At 40.9% G+C, this 25,274-nt stretch overlaps 1 protein-coding gene across 1 annotated transcript in view; it reads right to left on the bottom strand.

The window, feature by feature from the left end:
* Nucleotides 1–25,274, bottom strand: part of WTIP (WT1 interacting protein) — a 300,143-nt gene that overhangs the window by 209,002 nt on the left and 65,867 nt on the right. The window contains exon 2 of the mRNA XM_053701438.1: nt 9,150–9,251. Within this exon, the coding sequence (XP_053557413.1) occupies nt 9,150–9,251 (102 nt within the window). The remainder of the gene's footprint in view (nt 1–9,149; nt 9,252–25,274) is intronic.

Below are 25,274 nucleotides of genomic sequence, written 5' to 3'. Positions count from 1 at the left end.
GGGTGTGTGTGCGTATGTCTGTGTTTTCTGTGGGTGTCTCTGTGAGGGTGTATCTATGTCTGTGCATTTCCTGTGGGTGTCTCTGTGAGAGTGTGTGTGTGTGTGTGTATGTCTGTGTGTTTTCTGTAGATGTCTCAGTGAGGGTGTGTGTGTGTGTGTGTGTGTGTGTATGTCTTTGTGTGTTTTCTGAGGCTGTTTCTGTCTGTGTTTCCTTGGGTGTATGTGGAAGTTTGTGTTTCAATGTGTGTGTTTGAGTGTGTGTGTGTCTCCATTGTCTGTTCCTTTTTATGACATTTTGACCTTACTACTGATTATTCGCATCTTTCTACAGACTTTAAGACTAATGAGACCTTTCCGGAAGTCACCAATCCACCATTTAACCTTTAAATTATCGTTTAGGCACTTCAGGGCCCTTCCTTTCAGCCACTGCATGCTGTTGTTATTTAGTTGGCATCTTCCTTGACAAACAGATAATCAGAACTCCATATTTTGTTTTGTAAATCTCCTTTTTTGACAAAACTGTAGTCTACCTCATTACTTGTCAGGTCAATGTAAACAAGTGCTGAGTGTCTGTTTGGGTGTCTGTCTCTGAGTGTGTTTGTGTGTTTCTTTGCGTGTCTGCTAGAGTGTCTATATGTGAATCCTTATGTGTGAGTGTGCGTTTCAGTTAGGGCTGCACGATTAATCGCATATGCGATTTAAAACCGCGATTAATCGCCGCGATTTTAAAACTGCAAGGAGTCGCAATTTTTTCCTACATAAAAAATTCCTTTAGAAGTGGCTGTAATGCATTGATTTATTTGTGATTTCTTGCAAACCAGCTCCATCTAGTGGTTGCTTTTAGCACACATTTGTAAAATGGCTCTTTTACTTTCACTTTCTGCTCTCATAAGCAGCCGATCAATCTAGAAATCTAAAAGCAGAGCCCATGCAGGAATGAAGAGGAGGTAAAGCCACTTACTTATATTTCCCCTAGGGACGTCTGCAGTCTGAAACTTAGGGTATGTAAACATTATGGAACCACCCACACAATCTCCTGCTCTTTGAGAAACTGCTTAAATACATAGCAGATGCAGTTAACCCCACGGTTCCCAAAACGCTAAAACTGCAGTCCCCTCTGCTGCTGGGTTAACTTAACTGCATCTACAATGTTTTTTATATCAGCAAGGCACAACATTTCTGAAAGGAGCAGCCCCCCACCCCTACTGCTATATGCCTGTAATGGATTTCTGGTTTCTGGACAGGAGCAGGGCTCATTTTCAGTCAAATTAAAAAATTTTAAAAAGAAGAAAAAATATATATATATATATATGTGTGTGTGTGTGTGTGTGTGTCTTACACTGCTTCATTTGTTAATCATACCACTGTCCACAGTTAGAATGACTGTCCAAGAAAAACAGAATTTATGCTTACCTGATAAATTACTTTCTCCAACGGTGTGTCCGGTCCACGGCGTCATCCATAACTTGTGGGAATATTCTCTTCCCCAACAGGAAATGGCAAAGAGCACAGCAAAAGCTGTCCATATAGTCCCTCCTAGGCAACGCCCACCCCAGTCATTCGACCGACGGACAGGAGAAAAAACAGGAGAAACCATAAGGTGCCATGGTGACTGTAGTTAAAGAAAGAAATTCATCAAACCTGATTAAAAAACCAGGGCGGGCCGTGGACCGGACACACCGTTGGAGAAAGTAATTTATCAGGTAAGCATAAATTCTGTTTTCTCCAACATTGGTGTGTCCGGTCCACGGCGTCATCCATAACTTGTGGGAACCAATACCAAATCTTTAACACACGGATGAAGGGAGGGAGCCAATCAGGTTACCTAAACAGAAGGCACCGCGGCTTGCAAAACCTTTCTCCCAAAAATAGCCTCCAAAGAAGCAAAAGTATCAAATTTGTAGAATTTGGCAAAAGTGTGCAGGGAAGACCAAGTCGCTGCCTTACATATCTGATCAACAGAAGCCTCGTTCTTGAAGGCCCATGTGGAAGCCACAGCCCTAGTAGAGTGAGCTGTGATGCGTTCAGGAGGCTGCCGTCCGGCAGTCTCGTAAGCCAATCGGATGATGCTTTTTAGCCAAAAGGACAGAGAGGTAGCAGTAGCTTTTTGACCTCTCCTCTTGCCAGAATAAACGACAAACAGAGAAGACGTTTGTCTGAAATCCTTTGTTGCTTCTAAATAGAACTTTAAAGCACGAACTACATCTAAATTGTGTAACAAACGTTCCTTCTTTGAAACTGGATTCGGACACAAAGAAGGCACAACTATTTCCTGGTTAATATTCTTGTTGGAAACAACCTTTGGAAGGAAACCAGGTTTAGTACGCAAAACAACCTTATCTGAATGGAACACCAGATAGGGCGGATTACACTGCAAAGCAGATAACTCAGAAACTCTTCTAGCAGAAGAAATAGCAACCCAAAACAGAACTTTCCAAGATAACATCTTGATATCTATGGAATGTAGAGGTTCAAACGGAACCCCTTGAAGAACTGAAAGAACTAAATTCAGACTCCAGGGAGGAGTCAAAGGTCTGTAAACAGGCTTGATCCTGACCAAAGCCTGAACAAAAGCTTGAACATCAGGCACAGCTGCCAGTCGTTTGTGTAACAAGACAGATAAAGCAGAAATCTGTCCCTTTAGAGAACTCGCTGATAATCCCTTATCCAAACCTTCTTGGAGAAAGGAGAGAGAGAGTCTGCCCCCTACTAGATCCGGTCCCGGATCGGGGGCTACTCCTTCATGCTGTTTTGGTAGCAGCAGCAGGCTTCTTGGCCTGCTTACCCTTGTTCCAGCCTTGCATCGGTTTCCAAGCTGGTTTGGTTTGTGAAGCATTACCCTCTTGTCTAGAGGCTGCAGAGTTGGAGGCCGGTCCGTTCCTGAAATTGCGAAAGGAACGAAAATTAGACTTATTCTTGGCCTTGAAAGGCCTATCTTGTGGAAGGGCGTGGCCCTTACCCCCAGTGATGTCTGAGATAATCTCTTTCAATTCTGGCCCAAAAAGGGTTTTACCCTTGAAAGGGATATTAAGCAATTTTGTCTTGGAAGATACATCCGCCAAGACTTTAGCCAGAGCGCTCTGCGCGCCACAATTGCAAACCCTGAATTTTTCGCCGCTAATCTTGCTAACTGCAAAGCGGCACCTAAAATAAAGGAATTAGCTAACTTAAGTGCGTGAATTCTGTCCATAACCTCCTCATACGGAGTCTCTCTACTGAGCGACTTTTCTAGTTCCTCGAACCAGAACCACGCTGCTGTAGTGACAGGAATAATGCACGAAATAGGTTGCAGGAGGTAACCTTGCAGTACAAAAATCTTTTTAAGCAAACCCTCCAATTTTTTATCCATAGGATCTTTGAAAGCGCAATTATCCTCGATAGGAATAGTAGTGCGCTTGGCTAGTGTAGAAACTGCCCCCTCGACCTTAGGGACTGTCTGCCATAAGTCCTTTCTGGGGTCAACCATAGGAAATAATTTATTAAATATAGGAGGGGGAACAAAAGGTATGCCGGGCTTCTCCCACTCCTTATTCACTATGTCCGCCACCCGCTTGGGTATAGGAAAAGCGTCGGGGTGCACCGGAACCTCTAGGAACTTGTCCATCTTGCACAATTTTTCTGGAATGACCAGGTTGTCACAATCATCCAGAGTAGATAGCACCTCCTTAAGCAGTGCGCGGAGATGCTCTAATTTAAATTTAAATGTCACAACATCAGGTTCTGCCTGTTGAGAAATTCTACCTGAATTAGAAATTTCCCCATCTGACAAAACCTCCCTCATGGCCACTTCAGATTGGTGTGAGGGTATGACAGAGCAATTATCATTAGCGCCCTCCTGCTCTACAGTGTTTAAAACAGAGCAATCACGCTTTCTCTGAAATGCAGGCATTTTGGATAAAATATTTGCTATGGAGTTATCCATTACTGCCGTCAATTGTTGCATAGTAACAAGCATTGGCGCGCTAGAAGTACTAGGGGTCTCCTGCGTGGGCAAAACTGGTGTAGACACAGAAGGAGATGATGTAGAACTATGTCTACTCCCTTCATCTGATGAATCATCTTGGGCAACTTTATTATCTGTGGCAGTACTGTCCTTACTTTGTTTGGACGCTATGGCACAATTATCACACAATTTTGAAGGGGGAGACACATTGGCTTCCATACATACAGAACATAGTTTATCTGAAGGCACAGACATGTTAAACAGGCTTAAACTTGTCAATAAAGTACAAAAACCGTTTTAAAACAAAACCGTTACTGTCTCTTTAAATTTTAAACAGGGCACACTTTATTACTGAATATGTGAAAAACTATGAAGGAATTGTTCAAATTTAACCAAATTTTCACCACAGTGTCTTAAAGCATTCAAAGCATTGCACCCCAAATTTCAGACCTTTAACCCTTAAAATGAGGAAACCGGAGCCGGTTACAGTTTTAACCTCTCTACAGTCCCAGCTACAGCCTTTGCTGCGACTTTACCAAACCCAGGGGGGTATACGATACCAAATGAAGCCTTCTAGGAACCTTTTCAACTACTTTCAGACCCACACACATGCAGCTGCATGTCCTGCTCTCAAAAGTAACTGCGCAGTAATGGCGCGAAAATGAGGCTCTGCCTACTACAGAGAAGGCCCTTCCTGACTGGGAAGGTGTCTAAACCAGTGCCTGACGTAAAAAAAACGTTCCCCAAAGTTTATAAAGTGTGAATTTCAACATAAAGCTGTATAAAATGCCCAAATAAAGCAATCGATCTAGCTCATAAAAGTGTCTACCAGTTTTATAGCCCATATTAAGCCCTTTATTCTGTTTGAGACTAAGAAAATGGCTTACCGGTCCCCATGAGGGGAAATGACAGCCTTCCAGCATTACACAGTCTTGTTAGAAAACAGAATTTATGTTTACCTGATAAATTACTTTCTCCAACGGTGTGTCCGGTCCACGGCGTCATCCTTACTTGTGGGATATTCTCTTCCCCAACAGGAAATGGCAAAGAGCCCAGCAAAGCTGGTCACATGATCCCTCCTAGGCTCCGCCTACCCCAGTCATTCGACCGACGTTAAGGAGGAATATTTGCATAGGAGAAACCATATGTTACCGTGGTGACTGTAGTTAAAGAAAATAAATTATCAGACCTGATTAAAAAAACCAGGGCGGGCCGTGGACCGGACACACCGTTGGAGAAAGTAATTTATCAGGTAAACATAAATTCTGTTTTCTCCAACATAGGTGTGTCCGGTCCACGGCGTCATCCTTACTTGTGGGAACCAATACCAAAGCTTTAGGACACGGATGAAGGGAGGGAGCAAATCAGGTCACCTAAATGGAAGGCACCACGGCTTGCAAAACCTTTCTCCCAAAAATAGCCTCAGAAGAAGCAAAAGTATCAAATTTGTAAAATTTAGAAAAAGTGTGCAGTGAAGACCAAGTCGCTGCCTTACATATCTGATCAACAGAAGCCTCGTTCTTGAAGGCCCATGTGGAAGCCACAGCCCTAGTGGAGTGAGCTGTGATTCTTTCAGGAGGCTGCCGTCCGGCAGTCTCATAAGCCAAACGGATAATGCTTTTAATCCAGAAGGAGAGAGAGGTAGAAGTTGCTTTTTGACCTCTCCGTTTACCAGAATAAACAACAAACAAAGACAAAGTTTGTCTGAAATCCTTAGTAGCTGCTAAGTAAAATTTGAGAGCACGAACTACATCCAAGTTGTGCAACAAACGTTCCTTCTTTGAAACTGGATTAGGACACAAAGAAGGCACAACTATCTCCTGGTTAATGTTTTTGTTAGAAACAACTTTTGGAAGAAAACCAGGTTTAGTACGCAAAACCACCTTATCTGCATGGAACACCAGATAAGGAGAAGAACACTGCAGAGCAGATAATTCTGAAACTCTTCTAGCAGAAGAAATTGCAACCAAAAACAAAACTTTCCAAGATAATAACTTAATATCAACGGAATGTAAGGGTTCAAACGGAACCCCCTGAAGAACTGAAAGAACTAGGTTGAGACTCCAAGGAGGAGTCAAAATTTTGCAAACAGGCTTGATTCTAACCAGAGCCTGAACAAAGGCTAGAACATCTGGCACATCTGCCAGCTTTTTGTGAAGTAACACAGACAAGGCAGAAATCTGTCCCATCAAGGAACTTGCAGATAATCCTTTTTCCAATCCTTCTCGAAGGAAGGATAGACTCTTAGGAATCTTAACCTTGTCCCAAGGGAATCCTGCAGATTCACACCAACAGATATACCAAATTATGTGGTAATTTTTCTGGTTACAGGCTTTCAGGCCTGAACAAGAGTATTAATAACAGAATCTGAGAACCCTCGCTTTGATAAGATCAAGCGTTCAATCTCCAAGCAGTCAGCTGGAGTGGGTCGAACGGACCTAGAACAAGAAGGTCTCTCAAAGGTAGCTTCCATGGTGGAGCCGATGACATATTCACCAGATCTGCATACCAAGTCCTGCGTGGCCACGCAGGAGCTATCAAAATCACCGACGCCCTCTCCTGATTGATCCTGGATAACAGCCTGGGGATGAGAGGAAACGGCGGGAACACATAAGCTAGTTTGAAGGTCCAAGGTGCTACTAGTGCATCCACTAGAGCCGCCTTGGGATCCCTGGATCTGTACCCGTAGTAAGGAACTCTGAAGTTCTGACGAGAGGCCATCAGATCCATGTCTGGAATGCCCCACGGTTGAGTGACTTGGGCAAAGATTTCCGGATGGAGTTCCCACTCCCCCGGATGCAATGTCTGACGACTCAGAAAATCCGCTTCCCAATTTTCCACTCCTGGGATGTGGATAGCAGACAGGTGGCAGGAGTGAGACTCCGCCCATAGAATGATTTTGGTCACTTCTTCCATCGCTAGGGAACTCCTTGTTCCCCCCCTGATGGTTGATGTATGAACTTGGCCCTCGCTAGCTGAGGCCAAGCTTTGAGAGCATTGAATATCGCTCTCAGTTCCAGAATATTTATCGGTAGAAGAGATTCTACCCGAGACCAAAGACCCTGAGCTTTCAGGGATCCCCAGACCGCGCCCCAGCCCATCAGACTGGCGTCGGTCGTGACAATGACCCACTCTGGTCTGCGGAAGGTCATCCCTTGTGACAGGTTGTCCAGGGACAGCCACCAACGGAATGAGTCTCTGGTCCTCTGATTTACTTGTATCTTCGGAGACAAGTCTGAATAGTCCCCATTCCACTGACTGAGCATGAACAGTTGTAATGGTCTTAGATGAATGCGCACAAAAGGAACTATGTCCATTGCCGCTACCAACAAACCTATCACTTCCATGCACTGCGCTATGGAAGGAAGAGGAACGGAATGAAGTATCCGACAAGAGTCTAGAAGTTTTGTTTTTTCTGGCTTCTGTCAGAAAAAATCCTCATTTCTAAGGAGTCTATTATAGTTCCCAAGAAGGGAACCCTCGTTGACGGAGATAGAGAACTCTTTTCCACGTTCACTTTCCATCCGTGAGATCTGAGAAAGGCCAGGACAATGTCCGTGTGAGCCTTTACTTGAGGAAGGGACGACGCTCGAATCAGAATGTCGTCCAAGTAAGGTACTACAGCAATGCCCCTTGGTCTTAGCACCGCCAGAAGGGACCCTAGTACCTATGAGAAAATCCTAGGAGCAGTGGCTAATCCGAAAGAAAATGCCACGAACTGGAAATGCTTGTCCAGGAATGCAAACCTTAGGAACCGATGATGTTCCTTGTGGATAGGAATATGTAGATACGCATTCCTTGAAATCCACCTTGGTCATGAATTGACCTTCCTGGATGGAAGGAAGAAGTGTTCGAATGGTTTCCATCTTGAACGATGGAACCTTGAGAAACTTGTTCAAGATCTTGAGATCTAAGATTGGTCTGAACGTTCCCTCTTTTTTGGGAACTATGAACAGATTGGAGTAGAACCCCATCCCTTGTTCTCCTAATGGAACAGGATGAATCACTCCCATTTTTAGCAGGTCTTCTTGGTTAAACACTAAAAAACTCTAAGCCATCTCCGTGGAGATGTTGCCTGTACAACGGCAAAGAGAATGACTGGGGTAGGCGGAGCCTAGGAGGGATCATGTGACCAGCTTTGCTGGGCTCTTTGCCATTTCCTGTTGGGGAAGAGAATATCCCACAAGTAAGGATGACGCCGTGGACCGGACACACCTATGTTGGAGAAATATGGCTAGTCATAGCTTAAGCAGAAAAGTCTGCCAACTGTTTCCCCCAACTGAAGTTATCTCATCTCAACAGTCCTATGTGGAAACAGCAAACGATTTTAGTTACTGCTGCTAAAATCATATTCCTCTCACAAACAGAACTCTTCATCTTTTTCTGTTTCAGAGTAAATAGTACATACCAGCACTATTTTAAAATAACAAACTCTTGATAGTAGAATAAAAAAACTACAACTAATCACCACATACTCTTCACCATCTCTGTGGAGATGCTGCTTGTTCAGCGGCAAAGAGAATGACTGGGGTGGGCGGAGCCTAGGAGGGACTATATGGACAGCTTTTGCTGTGCTCTTTGCCATTTCCTGTTGGGGAAGAGAATATTCCCACAAGTTATGGATGACGCCGTGGACCGGACACACCAATGTTGGAGAAACATGACAATGTTGTGTGTCATAAGACCTAATAACTGGCTAGTGGCTACTATTTAAATCACATCACAGGCAGCAAATTCTATTTGAACTATTTTTATTTGTATTTTTATGCTCCAAGAGTGTATTGGACATTGAGAAACATGTAACATGTACTTTAAGATTCTGTAGTGTTAAATAAACTTTATAATGCAAAATGAAGGTGTTAGTCATTTATAAGAAAATCAGGATTAAATCGCAATTACGTTTTTTTTGGGGTTTTTTGCCCATATCGCCAAGCCCTAGTTTCAGTGTATGAGTGTGTGTGTGTTTCTACCTTTACAACATTTCCAAGTTTGCCTGCACTGAAGAATAAAGTGCATATATGTTTTAGTCACTTGGTAAAAAATTGCACATGTCAAAGGGGGGGGGGCACGATCAATGGTTAAGTCAGGGGCCCCAACATTTCTAGTGGCGGCCCTGCCCTTCTATTAAAAAGACAAACCGATTACACATTTATGGTTAAAAATACTAATAATTAAATAAATACGTAAATTTAAAAATCTGACTTACCACATGAGCAGCATATGAAACAGTTTGTATGGAAGAGATTGCCCATTGCTTGACAGGCTTGACTGGCTCCATAAACACCCTTGCCACATTTGATACAAATGCCTAGAATAGACAAGAAAATAAACAGTCAGCAAATCTTTTAATGGAAAAATATTTTCTTCAGACAATGTACATGAACCATTTACCACCCTAAATACAACACATTGTTAAAATATGAAAGCTATTTAGCAAGGACACGATTAGCACAGAACATGTTAGGCCTAAACTAAAAGGAAAACATACAGAAAACTGTTTTCTACATTTACACTCGGGTCCTAATTGGTAACACACTCTTTTTAAGTCTTATATACGTGTGTGTTTTATTTTTTTTTGCCACAAATCAGTGTCATTGTGTACCACCATTAATCAAGTACCCAAATAATTTTGTGGAACTTTACAAATAAATGATGATGCAATGTACTAAATCAAAAGATGCCCATTAATGAGTTGGAATCCATTTTTTGTTAAAAATTTGTCTTCATTAGTGACAGGTCACCAAAACCATGTTTAAAAGCGTTATACTTACCTTTTGCATGCTGGAGAGAGCTCTAACCCGCTCCTACACAGAACCCTGGCCACATCAATAGGAGGCTTACACTAAAGGACCTTCTTCTGTTAGAGCCGGCCAGGCTCTGTGAAGAAGAGGACCGGGTTAATGCGGCTCTCCAGCACCCAAAAGGCAAGCATTAACCCCTTAAAAGTAATTTCAAGAAAACAAATGAATACTGGCGAATTTCATCAGTATTTTTATTTTTCTTTAAATTTCATTGGAGCATTTATTCAGATATTCGTTTCATTAAAACCAAATGAATATCCGATCGTATGCACATCTCTATTCAGAGGTGGCTCTAGACAAAGGGAGGCCTTAGGCAAAACTAAATAATGAGACCCCTCTGTCATGATACACTCATGTGGAGTAATTGATACCTGGATTGAATGATCTCAGCATTGCCAGGGTTAATGTAAATTGCTTTTTCTTTGTGTGATATCTGTGCTCAGGAATGCCGTGATCTAAGACCCTCCCCCATTGCTATCTTTATTTGAAAAAGAAGGCATCCAAGCTAAGGAGCCAGCCAATTTTTGGTTAAGAATCATGGACAGCACTTGTTTATGGGTGGGTGAATGTATCCACCAATCAGCAAGAACAACCCAGTTTTTTCACCAAAAATGGGCCGGCATCTAAACATTACATTATTGCTTTTCAAATAAAGATACCAAGAGAATGAAGACAATTTGATAATAGGAGTAAATTAGAAAGTTCCTTAAAATTGCATGTCCTATCTGAATCACAAGAGAAAACAATTGGGTTCAGTGTCCCTTTAAGACTGGCTAAACTGGTAGGCTAGTCGTAAATTATGACAAGGGCAGGGACTTTGACAAGACAAAGGAACCTGAGATATTACTTGTTAGTTCTGAAAAGCTTGAGTTAGAACTACCCTGGGACACAAGCAGCTAACATAATGGAAGGAGGATCACCACATATCTAAAAGGAACTTGGTAATAAGTTAGATATTGTGTTTATTTGTATGTCCTATTTCATTTTAAATAATTGTAACTTTGCACCTGTATGTTATTTGGAATGTTTTTATAATTTGGCACTGTGTAACCTGTATTGATATTTTTTATTTTAAACACATAGAAAAATCTAATTCTGTCTTTGGGCTCCAATATCTGTTGAGACAAGGTTAAAGGCACTTTACCTAATTGTTAAATTGTGTGAGTTAATGGGGGTTCCAAGTCACCCCTTTATTTAGACGTTTTGATGGTGGCAGTGACTAGCGTTATACTGGGGTGGTGTGGACAGGATTTGTGGGTTAATTTGGTGTCCCTTTAAGGTCATTTGTGGAGTTAAAGGTTAAGGGAACCAGAGCTGCGTGCTATTAACCCCTTCATGCCCACACCCTTACCTATTGCGACTTGATTGGAAAGGCTTATTCATCACAAAACTGGTGAGGGGGCCTTTACCAAACTGAAGGCAGCCTTAGCCAATTCTCCTGTGCTTCAAGCCCCTGATTTCAGTAGGAGGTTTGTAGTACAAACCAATGCTTCTAGCTATGCTATGTGTTGGGGGCTGAACTCAGACAGGTTAATGCCAAAGGGGAAGAACATCCCATACTTTACCTAAGCAGGAAGCAGTTACCCAAAAAATGCATATGCAGTGGTAGAAAAGGAATGCTTAGCCATGGTATGGTCCTTGCAAAAATGAATGTATTTTTATGGCCGGGACTTCACTGTTATAACTGTGCAGCACAAGAAAGGCAGTATACATGGTAATGCTGATGGTCTATCTCGACAAGGAGAGACCGTGGTGTAGGTGGAAGAGGGAGTTCGCATGTGGCTGACCCCTGTTTCCACCACCTTAAAGGGGGAGGGGTCATGATACACTCATGTGGAGTAGTTGATACCCGGATTGGCTACCCAGCAGAGATGGTATTGTAATCTCAGCTTTGCCAGGGTTAATGTGAACTGCTTTTTCTTTGTGTGATATATGTTCAGGAATGCCGTGATCTAAGACCCCCCCTCCTCTTGGAGACTGGTACCTCCTGATACTGGGAGTTAAGACTGGCTACACTGGTAGACTAGTCGTAAATTATGAAAAGGGCAGGGACTTTGACAAAACAAAGGTAGCTGAGATATAACTTGTTAGTTCTGAAAAGCTTGAGTTAGAACTACCCTCGGACACAAGCAGCTAACATCATGGAAGGAGGTTCTCCACATATCTAAAGGAACTTGGTAATAAGTTAGATATTGTGTTGCCCCATTTCATTTTAAAGAATTGTAACTTTGCACCTGTATTGATGTTTTTGTTATTAAGAAAAAACATAATTTATGTAAGAACTTACCTGATAAATTCATTTCTTTCATATTAGCAAGAGTCCATGAGCTAGTGACGTATGGGATATACATTCCTACCAGGAGGGGCAAAGTTTCCCAAACCTTAAAATGCCTATAAATACACCCCTCACCACACCCACAATTCAGTTTAACGAATAGCCAAGAAGTGGGGTGATAAGAAATAAGTGCGAAAGCATATAAAATAAGGAATTGGAATAATTGTGCTTTATACAAAAAAATCAAAACCACCACAAAAAAGGGCGGGCCTCATGGACTCTTGCTAATATGAAAGAAATGAATTTATCAGGTAAGTTCTTACATAAATTATGTTTTCTTTCATGTAATTAGCAAGAGTCCATGAGCTAGTGACGTATGGGATAATGATTACCCAAGATGTGGATCTTTCCACACAAGAGTCACTAGAACGGGAGGGATAAAATAAAGACAGCCAATTCCTGCTGAAAATAATCCACACCCAGAATAAAATTTAATGAAAAAACATAAGCAGAAGATTCAAACTGAAACCACTGCCTGAAGTACGTTTCTACCAAAAACTGCTTCAGAGGAAGAAAACACATAAAAAATGGTAGAATTTAGTAAAAGTATGCAAAGAGGACCAAGTTGCTGTTTTGCAAATCTGATCAACCGAAGCTTCATTCTTAAATGCCCAGGAAGTAGAAACTGACCTAGTAGAATGAGCTGTAATCCTTTGAGGCGGAGTGTTACCCGACTCAACATAGGCATGATGAAATAAAGATTTCAACCAAGATGCCAAAGAAATGGCAGAAGCTTTCTGGTCTTTTCTAGAACCGGAAAAGATGACAAATAGACTAGAAGTCTTTCGGAAAGACTTAGTAGCTTCAACATAATATTAGAAAGCTCTAACAGCATCCAAAGAATGCAATGATTTCTCCTTAGAATTCATAGGATTAGGACATAATGAAGGAACCACAATTTCTCTACTAATGTTGTTAGAATTCACAACCTTAGGTAAAAAAATCAAAAGAAGTTCGCAGCACCGCCTTATCCTGATGCAAAATCAGAAAAGGAGACTCACAAAAAAGAGTAGATAATTCAGAGACTCTTCTGGCAGAAGAGATGGCCAAAAGAAACAAAACTTTCCAAGACAGTTATATAATGACCAAAGAATGCATGGGTTCAAAAGGAGGAGCTTGAAGAGCCCCCAGAACCAAATTCAAACTCCAAGGAGGAGAAATTGACTTAATGACAAGTTTTATACGAACCAAAGGTTGTACAAAACAATGAATATCAGGAAGATTAGCAATCCTTCTGTGAAAAAGAACAGAAAGAGCAGAGATTTGTCTTACAAGAAACTTGCGGACAAACCTTTATCTAAACCATCCTAAAGAAATATAAGTCTTCCAGACTCTATAATATATCTCTCTAGATACAGATTTACGAGCCTGTCACATAGTATCAATCACAGAGTCAGAGAAACCTCTTTGACCAAGAATCAAGCGTTCAAACTCCACACCTTAAAACTAAGGTTTTGAGATCCTGATGGAAAAAAGAACCTTGAGACAGAAAGACTGGTCTTAACGGAAGAGTCCACAGCCGGCAAGAGGCCATCCGGACAAGATCCGCATACCAAAACCTGTGAGGCCATGCTGGAGCTACCAGCAGGACAAACGAGCATTCCTTTAGAATATTGGAGAATACCCTTGGAAGAAGAACTAGAGGCGGAAAGATATAGGCAGGATGACACTTGTAAATGCATCCACTGCCTCCGCCCGAGGATCCCGGGATCCGGACAGATACCAGGGAAGTTTCTTGTTTAGATGAGAAGCCATCAGATCTATTTCTGGGAGTTCCCACATTTGAACAATCTGAGGAAATACCTCTGGGTGAAGACCATTCGCCCAGGTGCAACGTTTGGCGACTGAGATAATCCGCTTTCCAATTGTCCATACCTGGGATATGAACCGCAGAGATTAGACAGGAGCTGGATTCCGCCCAAACCAAAATTCGAGATACTTCTTTCATAGCCAGAGGACTGTGAGTCCCTCCTTGATGATTGATGTATGCCACAGTTGTGACATTGTCTATCTGAAAACAAATGAACAACTCTCTCTTCAGAAGAGGCCAAGACTGAAGAGCTCTGAAAATTGCACGGAGTTCCAAAATATTGATCGGAAATCTCACCTCCTGAGATTCCCAAACCCCTTGTGCCGTCAGATACCCCCACACAGCTCCCCAACCTGTAAGACTTGCATCTGTTGAGATTATAGTCCAGGTCGGAAGAACAAGAAGCCCCCTGAACTAAACGATGGTGATCTGTCCACCATGTCAGAGAGTGTCGTATAATCGGTTTAAAGATATTAATTGAGATATCTTTGAGTAATCCCTGCACCATTGGTTCAGCATACAGAGCTGAAGAGGTCGCATGTGAAAATGAGCAAAGGAGATCGCATCTGATGCGGCAGTCCTAAGACCTAAAATTTCCATGCATAAGGCTACCAAAGGGAATGATTGTGACTGAAGGTTTTGACAAGCTGATATCAATGTTAAACTTCTCTTGTCTGACAAGGACAGAGTCATAGACACTGAATCTATCTAGAAACCTAAAAAGGTTACCCTTGTCTGAGGAATCAATGAACTGATTGGTAAATTGATCCTCCAACCATGAACTTGAAGAAACAACACAAGTCGATTCGTATGAGATTCTTCGAAAATGAGAAGACTGAGCAAGTACCCAGATATCGTCCAATAAGGAAATACCAAAACCCTGTTCTCTGATTACAGAAAGAAGGGCACCGAGAACCAAAAAAATTCTTGGAACTGAGGCTAGGCCAAACGGTAGAGCCACAAAACTGGTAATGCTTGTCTAAAAAGAGAATCTCAGACACTAAAAGTGATCTGGATGAATCGGAATATGCAGATACACATCCTGTAAATCTATTGTAGACATATAATGCCCTTGCTAAACAAAAGGCAGGATAGTCCTACAGTAACCATCTTGAATGTTGGTATCCTTACATAACGATTCAATATTGATAGATCCGGAACTGGTCTGAAGGAATTGACCTTCTTTGGTACAATGAAGAGATAAAATAAAACCCCAGCCCCTGTTCCAGAACTGGAACTGGCATAATTACTCCAGCCAACTCTAGATCTGAAACACATTTCAGAAATGCTGAGCCTTTGCTGTGTTAACTGGGACACGGGAAAGAAAAAAATCTCTTAGCAGGAGGCCTTAACTGAAGCCAATTCTGTACCTTTCTGAAACAATGTTCTGAAACCAGAGATTGAGAACGGAATTGATCCAAATATCTTTGAAGAAAACATAATCTGCCCCATACCAGCTGAGCTGGAATAAGGTCCGCACCTTCATGGGTACTTAGGAGCTGGCTATAGGTTTTCTATAAGGCTTGGATATATTCCAAACTGAAAATAGTTTCCAAACTGATACCTTTCCTGAGGATGAAGGATCAGGCTTTTGTTCCTTATTATGAGGAAAGGAACGAAAATGATTATTAGACCTAAATTTACCTTAGATTTTTTATCCTTTGGTAAAAAAGTTCCCTTCCTTCCAGAAACAGTTGAGATAATAATTTATTACCCTGGAAAGAAAGGGAAAGCAAAGTTGACTTAGAAGACATATCAGCATTCCAAGTTTAATCCATAAAGCTTTTCTAGCTAAAATAGCTAGAGACATATACCTGACATCAACTCTAATGATATCAAAAGATGGTATCACCAACAAAATTATTAGCATGTTATAGAATAATAATAATGCTATAAAATTATGATCTGTTACTTGTTGCGCTAAAGCTTCTAACCAAAAAGTTGAGGCTGCAGCAACATCCGCTAAAAATTTAGCAGGTCTAAGAAGATTACCTGAACATAAGTAAGCTTTTCTTAGAAAGGATTCAATTTTCCTATCTAAAGGATCCTTAAATGAAGTACTATCTGCCGTAGGAATAGTAGCACATTTAGCAGGAGTAGAGACAGCCCCATAACCTTAGGGATTTTGTCCCCAAAAAAACTCTAATCTGTCAGATGGCACAGGATATAATTGCTTAAACGTTTGGAAGGAGTAAAAGAATTACCCAAATTATTCCATTCCCTGGAAATTACTTCAGAAATAGCATCAGGGAGATTAAACACTTCTGGAATAACTACAGGAGATTTAAAAACCTTATTTAAACGTTTAGATTTAGTATCAAGAGGACCAGAATCCTCTATTTCTAATGCAATTAATACTTCTTTAAATAAAGAACGAATAAATTCCATCTTGAACAAATACAAAGATTTATCAGCATCAACCTCTGAGACAGAAACCTCTGAACCAGAAGAACCATTATCAGTATCAGAATGATGATGTTCATTTAAAAATTCATCTGAAAAAGAGAAGTTTTAAAAGACTTTTATGTAAACTAGAAGGAGAAATAACAGACATAGCCTTCTTAATGGATTTAAAAAAATAAAATCTCTTATGTTTATCAGGAACACTCTGAAAATTAGATGTTGACGGAACAGCAACAGGTAATGTAACAGTACTAAAGGAAATTTTATCTGCATTAATAAGTTTGTCATGACATGCAATACAAACAACAGCTGGAGAAACAGACACCAAAAATTATAGCAGATACACTTAGCTTGGTAGCTCCAGCACTAGACAGCGATTTTCCTGTAGTATCTTCTGACTCAGATGCAACGTGAGACATCTTGCAATATGTAAGAGAAAAAAAAAACAACATATAAAGCAAAATTGATCAAATTCCTTAAATGACAGTTTCAGGAATGGGAAAAAATGCCAAAGAACAAGCTTCTAGCAACCAGAAGCAATGAAAAAATAAGACTTAAATAATGTGAAGACAAAAGCGACGCCCTTATTTTTTAGCGCCAAATAAGACGCCCACATTATTTGGCGCCTAAATGCTTTTGGCGCCAAAAATGACGCCACATCCGGAACGTCGACATTTTTGGCGCAAAATAACGTCAAAAAATGACGCAACTTCCGGCGACACGTATGACGCCGGAAACGGAAAAGAATTTTTGCGCCAAAAAAGTCCGCGCCAAGAATGACGCAATAAAATGAAGCATTTTCAGCCCCCGCGAGCCTAACAGCCCACAGGGAAAAAAGAGTCAAATTTTTGAAGGTAAGAAAAAATGATTAATTCAAATGCATTATCCCAAATATGAAACTGACTGTCTGAAAAATAAGGAAAGTTGAACATTCTGAGTCAAGGCAAATAAATGTTTGAATACATATATTTAGAACTTTATAAACAAAGTGCCCAACCATAGCTTAGAGTGTCACAGAAAATAAGATTTACTTACCCCAGGACACTCATCTACATGTTTGTAGAAAGCCAAACCAGTACTGAAACGAGAATCAGCAGAGGTAATGGTATATATAAGAGTATATCGTCGATCTGAAAAGGGAGGTAAGAGATGAATCTCTACGACCGATAACAGAGAACCTATGAAATAGACCCCGTAGAAGGAGATCACTGCATTCAAATAGGCAATACTCTCCTCACATCCCTCTGACATTCACTGCACGCTGAGAGGAAAACCGGGCTCCAACTTGCTGCGGAGCGCATATCAACGTAGAATCTAGCACAAACTTACTTCACCACCTCCATCGGAGGCAAAGTTTGTAAAACTGAATTGTGGGTGTGGTGAGGGGTGTATTTATAGGCATTTTAAGGTTTGGGAAACTTTGCCCCTCCTGGTAGGAATGTATATCCCATACGTCACTAGCTCATGGACTCTTGCTAATTACATGAAAGAAATCTAATTCTGTCTATGGGCTCTAATATCTGAATTCACACTCAGTTGAGACAAGGTTAAAAGGTACGTTACCTAATTGATAAATTGTGTGAGTTATTGGGGGTTCCTAGACACCCCTTTATTTAGACGTTTTGGTGGTGGTAGTGACTTGTGTTATACTGGGGTGGTGTGGACAGGATTTGGGGGGTTAATTTGGTGTCCCTTTAAGGTCCTTTGTGGAGTTAAAGGTTAAGGGAACCCAGAGCTGCATGCTATTAACCCCTTCATGCCCACACCTTTCCCTATTGCGACTTCAGTGGAAAGGCTTAATCGTCACACCCTCTTAAAGGGACATTAAACTTTTCCTGTCGAGAGCCAGATACAACTTTCAAATTGACTTCTATTATCAAATTTGCTTCATTCTCTTGGTATATTTTGTTTAAGAAGCTGCAATGCACTACTGGGAGCTAGCTGAATACATGAGGTGAGTCAATAACATGAGTTGTATATGGGCAACGACCAATAAGCAGATAGTTCCCAGTAGTGCATTGCTGCTTCTGAGTTTACCTAGGCATGCTTTTCAACAGAGAGTATGAACAGAACAAAGCAAACTGGATAATAGAAATAAATTATAACATGGTTTAAAATTGCATTCTTTATCTAAATCATGAAAGGGAAATTTTGTGTTTCATATCTCTAACACAGAAACTAAATGCAAAACGTTATCCCAATATATTAATTTGTATAAATGTTATATTTTTCCTGCAAGGTTCACGAAATCGAATCCTGGAATTGTACTCTGGCTCATAACTATTTGCATTATTCTAATATATATATATATATATATATATATATATATATATTTTGAGTCCAACTAAGAAATATGCAACTGGCTCATTATTCTTACTGGCTCCTAAATGTGAAATAAATCTGTCCCTTTTAAAAATGTATATAAAAATACAGGGAAAGTATAAAGCAATGTTGTTTAAATGAGCATTTCAATGCAAACTATAGCTATAAAATGCTATAATCTGATATACACATAGGCCACTTGTATTTGCCATCACAAGCAACATATGCAATTGCTTCACAGTGTTTTCTGGTATCTAGGGGTTTAATATATACAAGCACAGCCTGCAACTGCTCACAATGTGGCTGTTAATAACAAGTTGCTTATGCAGGGGGAAGGGTTCACAGCCTCACATAGGACAGCTTGTAGCTCAGCTAAAGTGAGTGACTGAAGAAAAAGCAACTGTCACACTGCCCTCTAGTTCAGTGTTCTCTTGCTGCAGGGGAGATAAGTATGGCAAAATGTACTAAGCTTTACTACAAAACATATCAGCTAGGCAGATAAAGCCAAGTCAGTGACTGTACATGCAAGCTGAAGTGGAAGACAGTCTTTATTGCTCCGCTGCGGTCTGCAGTTCCATCACCACACACATCAGCTTAACAGAGACAGAGCACTAAGCAGACTAGAGATTCATTAAATGCAGGGCTTATTGCAGCAGAAATCCCTTCATTGTGTCTGGACACTACAGTTTCATCGCCTGCTCATCATGTCTTTGATATACTATATAACTGTGCTTGGAGGAAGCCAGCGGGCTGGGCTATTTTGCCACCAAAGCCTGTTTGATCTGAAAAAAAAAAAAGGTAATATTTTTTTCTATGTCCTTGTGCGAGGTCTTATGAGTGAGGCCTTAGGCGGTTGACTATTTATCCTATTGGTAGAGCCGCCTGTCTCTATGCCTCATTACTACCAACTTGGAGGAGAAAATATAGATAATATAGAATAATAGCAAATAATAGTAACAATAGCAAGTTTACATTTATGTACTACATAAGTGGAGAATGTACCAAATTTGTATACTTTTAGATTTATGTATTTAAAGGGCCATAATACCCAAATGTTTAAACACTTGAAAGTGATGCAGCATAGCTGTAAAAAGCTGACTAGAAAATATCTCCTGAACATCTCTATGTAAAAAAGAAAGATATTTTACCTCAAAAGATCCTCAGTAGCCACATCCCATTGTAAAGGATTTCTAAGCAGCATTTTAGTATGCCTGTCCTGGGACATCTTAGGGGATGAGCCTCGTGAACTCTCATATTATTTCACCAATCAGGTAAAGGAAGCTTACTATGAAATCTCATGAGAGTTAAGTCAAATCTCATGAGATCACAGTAAGAGTTCATGACCTCAGCACTGCTGATGCTGATTGGCTGCTGTTCATTTCTTCATTTTTTTTTTATTTTTACCTGCAGCTGGGAGCAGCTGAGTATAACTTTTTACACAGAACTTACTCTGCTGAGCTGAGGAGATTGTTAGGTAAAATATCTTCCTTTTTTACATAGAGATGCTCAGGTGATATTTTCCGGTCAGCTTTTTACAGTTATACTGCATCAGTTTCAAGTGATTTAGCATTTGAGTATTATGTCCCTTTAAGGATGCAATTCAAATGTGCTATCCTATAAGCTTAAAGGGATAAATTATTTTTTTTCCCTATCATGTATATATAACAGCAGCTATCAATTTTTTAACCAAAAATATTTTTAATATGTTTTAAGCTAAACCTATTTATAGTTTAACAGGAAGTGCACAATTACATACAACTTCCTGGGACTCTCACTGGCTGATGGGCTGTAGAATTGCAGATATTTTGTAGATTTTGTCAGAGAGATGGCCGCTTTGGTTGTTCCCCCGTCAGAAAAGAAACTCTTGAACCAATATGTTGTCCAGCTATAGAGCCACTGAACTACGTGTGTATTACAGACAAGAGTACCTAGAACCTTCGTAACAATTCTGGGAGCTGTAGATAGACCAAGCAAAAAAGCAACAAACTGAAAACGTTTCTCCTGAAAGGCAAATCTTAGAAGCTAGAAATGATCTAGGAATAGTAAGGAAGGCCTCCTTCAAATTAAATGTTGACATTAATTGACCCTTTCAATAAGGGGTAGAATAGCCCACATTACCCACCCCTAAAATCCAACAATTACCTACTCTATGTATCTTCTATCATCCCCTTTTTCCATTCTAGACTGCAGGACTTCTCTTGTGCGGAAACCAACCCACTGGAACGTACTTTCTCACGCCGTCAGATTTTCACCTAATCTGCCTTCTTTTAAACGCTCTCTAAAGATATTTTTGTTCAACGAAGTCTACCACCCAACTCCGTAATAAATTAATTCCACCTACCTAATATTTGCCCTCATCCAACTCTGTTTTAACATTATTCTAACCCTTGCAGTCCTCACCTCCTGTTTCTCACTCTTCTACCCTAGATTGTAAATTCCCATGGAAATTCCTCATGTATTTGTCAAATTTTATCTTGTCTCTTACAAGTATTGTATCAGTTTACTTATATCAATTGTACCCATGGACAGCACTGCGGAATATGCGCTGGTGCTTTATAAATAAAATAATTATAATAATAATAAATAATATTTTGAAAATAGGAACTCTAAGGAATTTGATTAAAGTCATTAAGTCCAGAATTGGTCAAAAAATTCCCTCTTTCTTGAGAATAATGGAAAATAATGGAAAAAATCATTAGCTTTGTTCCAAAACTACAGCTAATAATATTCCGAAAGTCTTTTGGAACGCCTTCTTCCAAAAGGCTTTGATTAAAAACCTATTCAGTAAACCTGGGAAACTAGGTTTAGAACAGACTGCGCTAGGCCGTCTAAAAAAAAAAGGCATAAACTGCCCCCTACCAAAAAGGAATCTGGATTGGCCCCATACTTTCATGCCGATTTGGAAGAGGAAAAGAGAATACTTGTACTAACTGGATTAAACTTCACTGTAAGGAGGAAGAAGAATTTTGTTCCCAAATTGACAGATAAGTTCCCTTAGACTTGTTATCCTGCGGGAGAAAAACATAAATTTATGTTTTCCGAATAAATTCCTTTCTTTCTTGGTGGCGAGTCCCTAAAATTCCTTACTGTTGGGAATCCATCACCTGGCCACTAGGAGGAGGCAGACACCCTACACCAAAAGTTCTAATGTCCCTCCTACTTCCCTGACCCTCTCAGTTTTACGTAGAACCAAGAATAAGAGGAAGAAGTAAGAAGGATAGTAAAGGAGGTGCACACTAGGAAATTGGGCGAGTTTGTGGACTCGCCACCAAGGATTCAGAAAACACAGAAAATTTGATAATAGAAGTAAATTGAAGCATTTTTTAAATTGTATGTTCTATCCGAATCATGAAAGAAAAATATTGGGTTTTATGTCCCTTTAAATATAATTTGGGATAATCTGTAGATGTTCTTATTTAATTGCCATAGTATGCTTTACATTCAGTGGCACAGACTTCCCTTTCCAGCTGCTGAGATTAGCAGTAAATGATAAACTATTATTGGCTTTTTGCTCTATCCCTAAAACAAAAATGCCTGAAATGAAGTCAATGTGGATAAAGAAAGTGATGGGAATATCACAAACAGTGATTAAAAGTATATTGATCTTCAGAATTACTGAAAATCCAATTACATGTGCTATTAATGAAGGATACTTCTAGTGTGAATGGAGGAGGGTTGATGGAACTACTTGATAGTGATAAAACCCCCATATATTCCCCCTATTGCTAGTGATTTAAATCCCTTAAAGACCAGCCACCTACAGCTCTCTGATTTGTTTGATGGCTTGAGACCATCCATCTTCCTCTTGATCACATTCCAGAAGTTTTAGGTCTGGATATTGGGCTGGTGTTGGTAGGGTATTGATTGACCTGGCTCTGTGGCATGGAGCATTATCCAACTTGGAGAAATAAAATCCGTGGAGTTGGGGAACATTGTAAGAGCAGAAGGAAGCAAGTTTTCTCTTTCAGGATAAATATTCCTGATTGCAGCCTTGCTGAAGCACCCCCAGATCACTAATCCACCACAAAATTTCACAGTGGGAGCAAAACACTGTGGCTTGTAGGCCTTTCCAGGTCTCCGTCTAACTATTAGATGACCTGTAATCGGGCAGATTAATCTTTCTGAAGGACACATGAATCAAGCCATGTACAAGGTAAGTAGTAGCAAAAAGCAGAACTTATGTGGTAGGTTGGGGGAAATGTAATTTTGGAATTGATGTATAATGAAACATTCTGTAGTTCTTCATTTAGGAAAATATTGATATTTAATGGAAATAGTTATGTATATTCTTTAGATCTGCTTTTTCCTCCCAAGCTGTGTCACTCTCTTGCCAGCCCAAATACTGAGAAATGAATAAAAAAAAAACAGAATTTATGCTTACCTGATAAATTACTTTCTCCAACGGTGTGTCCGGTCCACGGCGTCATCCATAACTTGTGGGGAATATTCTCTTCCCCAACAGGAAATGGCAAAGAGCACAGCAAAAGCTGTCCATATAGCCCCTCCCAGGCTCCGCCCCCCCAGTCATTCGACCGACGGTTAGGAGAAAAAAAAAGGAGAAACTATAGGGTGCCGTGGTGACTGTAGTGTATAGAGAAAGAAATTTTTCAAACCTGATTAAAAAACCAGGGCGGGCCGTGGACCGGACACACCGTTGGAGAAAGTAATTTATCAGGTAAGCATAAATTCTGTTTTCTCCAACATTGGTGTGTCCGGTCCACGGCGTCATCCATAACTTGTGGGAACCAATACCAAAGCTTTAGGACACGGATGAAGGGAGGGAGCAAATCAGGTTACCTAAACAGAAGGCACCACGGCTTGCAAAACCTCTCTCCCAAAAATAGCCTCCGAAGAAGCATAAGTATAAAATTTGTAGAATTTGGCAAAAGTGTGCAGAGAAGACCAAGTCGCTGCCTTACATATCTGATCAACAGAAGCCTCGTTCTTGAAGGCCCATGTGGAAGCCACAGCCCTAGTAGAGTGAGCTGTGATTCGTTCAGGAGGCTGCCGTCCGGCAGTCTCATAAGCCAATCGGATGATGCTTTTCAGCCAGAAAGAAAGAGAGGTAGCAGTAGCTTTTTGTCCTCTCCTCTTACCAGAATAAACGACAAACAAAGAAGAAGATTGTCTGAAATCCTTTGTTGCTTCTAAATAGAACTTTAAAGCACGGACTACATCTAAATTGTGTAACAAACGTTCCTTCTTTGAAACTGGATTCGGACACAAAGAAGGAACAACTATTTCCTGGTTAATATTCTTGTTGGAAACAACTTTTGGAAGAAAACCAGGCTTGGTACGCAAAACAACCTTATCTGAATGGAACACCAGATAGGGTGGATCACACTGCAAAACAGATAATTCAGAAACTCTTCTAGCAGAAGAAATAGCAACCAAAAACAGAACTTTCCAAGATAGTAACTTGATATCTATGGAATGTAAGGGTTCAAACGGAACCCCTTGAAGAACTGAAAGAACTAAATTTAGACTCCAGGGAGGAGTCAAGGGTCTGTAAACAGGCTTGATTCTGACCAAAGCCTGTACAAAAGCTTGTACATCTGCACAGCTGCCAGTCGTTTGTGTAACAAGACGGATAAAGCAGAAATCTGTCCTTTTAGAGAACTCGCTGACAATCCCTTATCCAAACCTTCTTGGAGAAAGGAGAGGATTTTAGGAATTTTAATCTTACTCCAGGAGAATCCCTTGGATTCACACCAACAGATATCTTTTCCATATTTTATGGTAAATCTTTCTAGTCACAGGTTTTCTGGCTTGGACCAGAGTATCTATCACTGAATCTGAAAACCCACGCTTGGATAAAATCAAAGTTCAATTTCCAAGCAGTCAGCTGCAGAGAAACTAGATCTGGATGTTCGAATGGACCTTGTACTAGAAGATCCTGTCTCAAAAGGTAGCTTCCATGGTGGAGCCGATGACATATTCACCAGGTCTGCATACCAAGTCCTGCGCGGCCACGCAGGAGCTATCAGAATTACCGAGGCCTTCTCCTGTTTGATCCTGGCTACAAGCCTGGGAAGGAGAGGGAACGGTGGAAACGCATAAGCTAAGTTGAACGACCAAGGCGCCACTAATGCATCCACTAGAGTCGCCTTGGGATCCCTGGATCTGGACCCGTAGCAAGGAACCTTGAAGTTCTGACGAGACGCCATCAGATCCATGTCTGGAATGCCCCATAATTGAGTCAACTGGGCAAACACCTCCGGATGGAGTTCCCACTCCCCCGGATGAAAAGTCTGACGACTCAGATAATCTGCCTCCCAGTTGTCTACTCCTAGGATGTGGATTGCAGATAGGTGGCAGGAGTGATCCTCCGCCCATTTGATGATTTTGGATACCTCTCTCATCGCCAAGGAACTCCTTGTTCCCCCTTGATGGTTGATGTAAGCTACAGTCGTCATGTTGTCTGACTGGAATCTTATGAATCCGGACTTCGCTAGTTGAGGCCAAGCCCGGAGAGCATTGAATATCGCTCTCAGTTCCAGGATGTTGATCGGGAGAAGAGACTCTTCCCGAGACCATAAACCCTGAGCTTTCAGGGAATCCCAGACCGCGCCCCAGCCTAATAGACTGGCGTCGGTCGTGACAATGACCCACTCTGGTCTGCGGAAACTCATTCCCTGAGACAGGTGATCCTGGGACAAC

This window comes from Bombina bombina, chromosome 1 (genome assembly GCF_027579735.1).
Source record: "Bombina bombina isolate aBomBom1 chromosome 1, aBomBom1.pri, whole genome shotgun sequence".
NCBI lineage: Eukaryota > Metazoa > Chordata > Amphibia > Anura > Bombinatoridae > Bombina > Bombina bombina.
Note: the sequence above shows the minus strand (reverse complement) of the source record. Positions and strands in the feature narration are given on the sequence as shown.